This window comes from Priapulus caudatus, unplaced genomic scaffold, assembly GCF_000485595.1.
Source record: "Priapulus caudatus unplaced genomic scaffold, Priapulus_caudatus-5.0.1 Scaffold46, whole genome shotgun sequence".
Classification (NCBI taxonomy): domain Eukaryota; kingdom Metazoa; phylum Priapulida; class Priapulimorpha; order Priapulimorphida; family Priapulidae; genus Priapulus; species Priapulus caudatus.
Genome location: NW_014577107.1, coordinates 123,148 through 127,416, shown reverse-complemented (window position 1 = coordinate 127,416; position 4,269 = coordinate 123,148). Strand labels below are relative to the sequence as shown.

The following is a 4,269-nucleotide window of genomic DNA, read 5'->3' as shown; positions in this document are numbered from 1 at the left end:
CACACACACCCACACACACAACGCGGTGTAACATGTATGCATGTGTATAAGAGCTGGCTCGCTGCTGGCTACACACACACACGAACACACACACGAACGCATCACACGAGAGGGATCACAATGCCTCCCTGCAACTCCGTTGCGCGGAGGTAAATATGTCGAGCAAGTGTATGGAAAACTTGCTCACATAAATAGTTCATTAGAAAGCGCGTCTGCCTGGATGGATGGAATGGATGCCCAGCATGGTTTTGGTACGCTATCGGCAGCAGCATGTGCCTGCATCACTAATATAGGTGGTCTTCTATTTTACTATCTATCTACTATATATCGATTCTTTTTTCTATATTATACTACTATAAAGAGTAAAAAGAACCAGTATATGCTCATACCTGAAGCAATTTAATGTGTGACAAAAGGTGACAGTACTTTGAACTTAGAATCACTTGAGGATATATGCACTTGTGAAACTAGCGCTATAAATAATGTAAGATGACGTTTGTCCACAAGAAGATTAATTTTTGTAACTAGATTTCTTTCGCAAATTTGGCAACAATATTTCACTAGCGTGATTCCGTCATTCCTTTCCCAAAATAATCTTACCAAATAAGGCATTATCGTCATAATGACGTCATATAATACACTTACTATGAAGCTTTTCACAGACAATTCTATTGGATGTAAACAAATATTACTATTAATTACAAAATTGTCATTATGTCTCACAAAAGAATATTAATAGTGGTATCTGGTGTTTTTATTATGACCCCCCAACCAAATGATAAATTAAACTAGTTGCTACCTGAATAAACAATAATCGTTAAATTAATCAATACAGCACATTCAAAACTACGCGAATTCATAGCAATAAATGTTAGGAGTTTTATAACCCAGTAAATGGACTAGTATATATATATATGTTGAAATCAAATATTTGCATATAAACAGATCAGGTGGGTGTTCCAGCGTAAAAATGAGCTCATTTTATGTCCACTGACACTGACGCTGGCGTGTTAAATGTCACGTCTTACACGTTATCATTTTTCTAAATGCTTTTCTAAAGTCTTGATTGAAAACCGTGTAGATGATTGGATTCAGCGCCGAGTTACAATATCCCAGAAAGAAAATAATCGAAAACTCGAGCGGAGTCAAATGAAACCTCTCTGTTAGCGCGTCGAGTACGTACACCGTAAAAAAAGGCGTCCAGCACACCATGAAAGCTGCAATGACGACACCGACCACAAGCGTCGCGCGTTTCTCTCTCGCGCGCGCAAGACGCTTCTTATGTCGGTCTGCGTCCCGCTTCAGCTGCGTCACCGTCCCGCCGTTCTGCGACGCAGCGAGGCTGGCCCTGCCGGACGAGTGCGTCAGGCTGGTTATCCACGGCGACTTACACCTGACGATGACGCTGCTTGCCTTGCGCGGCTCCTCGCTCGACACGTCGTTGTCGGCAGGCGGAGTCACGCACTCGAAACGCCTATTGTTTTGCACGACGTCGCCGCGGTCGGCGAACGTCACCGTCTTCGGCTCGGCGTCGGTCGTTTGCACGCTTCCGTTGCGTCTCGCGTCGCCGAGCGGCGTCCGTTCGCCGTCGTCGGCCGGCTTCCGGCGCTGCGACGCGCGCGCGTCGTCCGTCGAGTCGGCGAACGAATCGGAGTTGTCGTTCTTCTGCGAGAGGTCGTCGCCGCACGGCGACGTCTGCTGCACATGCGTGACGGTCGTCGACGGCACGGCGGTCGACACGAACGTTGTCGTCTCGACGTCGTCGCAGACGTGCCGCGTCGTGTCGCGCCGACGCAGCGCCCTGCGCGCTCTCCGACGCGCGGCGACGTACACGCGCGCATACACGATCAGCATGACCACCGACGGGATCCAGAACGAGCCCATGCTCGAATAAATGACGTAGTCTAGCCTCCCACTGACCATACACATCGGAAAGTATCCATCCGGCATCGGGTCCTTCCACCCCATCAGCGGCGGCAGGCATATGATAGCGGATACGATCCACGCCGTACCTATCATCAACTTGGCGCGGAACGGCGTCCGTTTACGGATGTATCGCATAGCCTGCGTGACTGACCAGTATCGATCGAGACTGATCACACATAAGTTCAGTATGGAAGCCGTAGAGAATAGCACGTCCAGGGCCAGCCACAACTCGCACCACAAGCTGCCGAAGTGCCAGTATCCCATCAGCTCCTGCGCCAGCGAGAAGGGCATGATGGTGAGGCCGACGAGGAGGTCTGCGACGGCAAGCGACGCGAGGAACCAGTTCTGCACGAGCTTAAGGGACTTCTCGCGCGCGATGGCGACGACGACCATCACGTTGCCGACGACGATGAACACCATGAGGGGCGTGACGAGCACGGCCGTGACGGTGATTCGCGTCTGCGAAAATCCGCTAGGATACGGCGTCGCCACGACGAACGGGGGCGCTAGCGTCAGATTGAGGTTCGCAGTGACGCCGCCAGACGTCGCATTGTCGGCGCCGTCGTTAATGGCCGCTACGGTCGCCATGTATCGATTCGCTCGTTCTAGTTAGACCGCATGGGTGACGCGTTCGTCGTTTACATGGTTAACTCTTTCGTCGTTTCTTCCTGTATTGTAGAACAACGGTTTTGTATTTCGTCGACGCGGTGCGCGCCACCGTGAAAAACATTCACGATTCGAACACAGCAGAGGATCGTCGATTTTGGCATTTATATTTTCGCTTTTGTCGGGCAGCGCGGCAGTGCTCGCGGATTCCGCACTTGCGTAGGATGTTTCCATTAGATGACGGAGCGGCAGTGCGCTAACGCCTGCGGCGTCCAACTGAAGCCAGTCGCAGCCTCTTCCCGTTGACTCCCGCTCTCAGATCGCTGTACACGCGCATACGCTGGACACGCCGACTACTCGGTGCGCTAACTGAAAGTAGGGGAAAAATTTAACGAGGTTAGGCGGCGAAGGAGATGCTCGCTGAAGATGCGAAACACGATACGATATAAACAGCAAGGGGTGTTACGATTAATCGCTTGCGCGAGTGCGTGCTCGCTAGCGGGCAATGTTCGTTGAATAAGCTTTCTCCCCGAGTGAGCGCGCGCAAGATATCAGCCTAGCCATCCGTGGCCTTACGTCACGCTGACACCCCCCCCCCCCCCACACACACCCCCACACACACACACGCACGCACGCACGCACGCACGCACACACACACACACACACACACACACACACACACATATATATATCATATATATATATATATATATATATTTATTTATTTATTTATATATATTTATTTATTTATATATATATATTTATTTATTTATATATATACGCTATATAATATATATATAGTACATTTCCGAAATAGACATGCAATTGTTATAACAGCCTGCAGCCATAAATGTGGAAATGCGGTGAGCGCATGCACTCGCTCCAGATCGCGCAAACGCGTAGGATGCAAGAATTCCCACTCGGAAATAAATAAACCAAAATAACGTTTAAATCTCCTGCGGTGTTTTACCAGATAGTAAAAAATGTGAAGATTGCATGCAGGCCGACGGCAGAAAGATTCTCGCCGATGACAACGTATCTAGCATCCGTGCATCCGTGCTCGGCCATCGCCTGTAACGATCTATTACCAGGCTGTATACGCAGCACGACCGCCCGTACGTTAGTATAGATACGCGGCAGCATGGTATAATATAGTTAACGTGAGCGCCCCCTTTTCTGTTTATGCGAAATCGTGTTTTACCGAGGTCAAGGGTTTTGCCCGCTGTTGTGTATTCTTCGCGCTGATGGGAGAGCTGATTGAGAAGAGGCCTTACTGACCGCTATCAAGCCCCGAGTGGGAAGATCCGCATCATTGTCGTAAACTGCCTATTAGTAACAACAAAGGAAGATGCACCTACGGCATCTAGGGAATTTAGAGCAAGCACCTTCGTAGGCTGCGATGTGAAATTCCCTGCGGGGCTGTTATAGGGTAAATTGCAAAGTGACAGAGCGAGTTTTATGCGGGAGCGTTGCCATTATCTAAGCGGGAAGCCAATATAGAATGGAATCAAAATTACCGTATGCCGCGTACGTGTGTGTGTGGTGAATAAATGTATGCACCGCATACCCACCGAACACCTCGCCCGGCGCGCCTGCTCAATACAACCAACGACTGCACCTCATGGCCCGCCCTCCATACCACTCACCTACACCGATTGTCCCACAGTCCCAGCGGCCGCCCTCACGCATAACCACCCAACCTAACACCTCCGCCCGTGCCGTCGCTCCGACAAACGT

General features: G+C 50.0%; 1 protein-coding gene across 1 annotated transcript; it reads right to left on the bottom strand.

Moving 5' to 3' along the window:
* Positions 1–412: 412 nt before the first annotated feature.
* Positions 413–2,514, bottom strand: LOC106820768 (5-hydroxytryptamine receptor 1D-like). The gene has a single exon (XM_014825330.1). It carries the CDS (start codon positions 2,512–2,514, stop codon positions 1,018–1,020), a length of 1,497 nt encoding a protein of 498 aa, XP_014680816.1. The 3' UTR covers positions 413–1,017.
* Between the last annotated feature and the right edge of the window lie 1,755 nt (positions 2,515–4,269).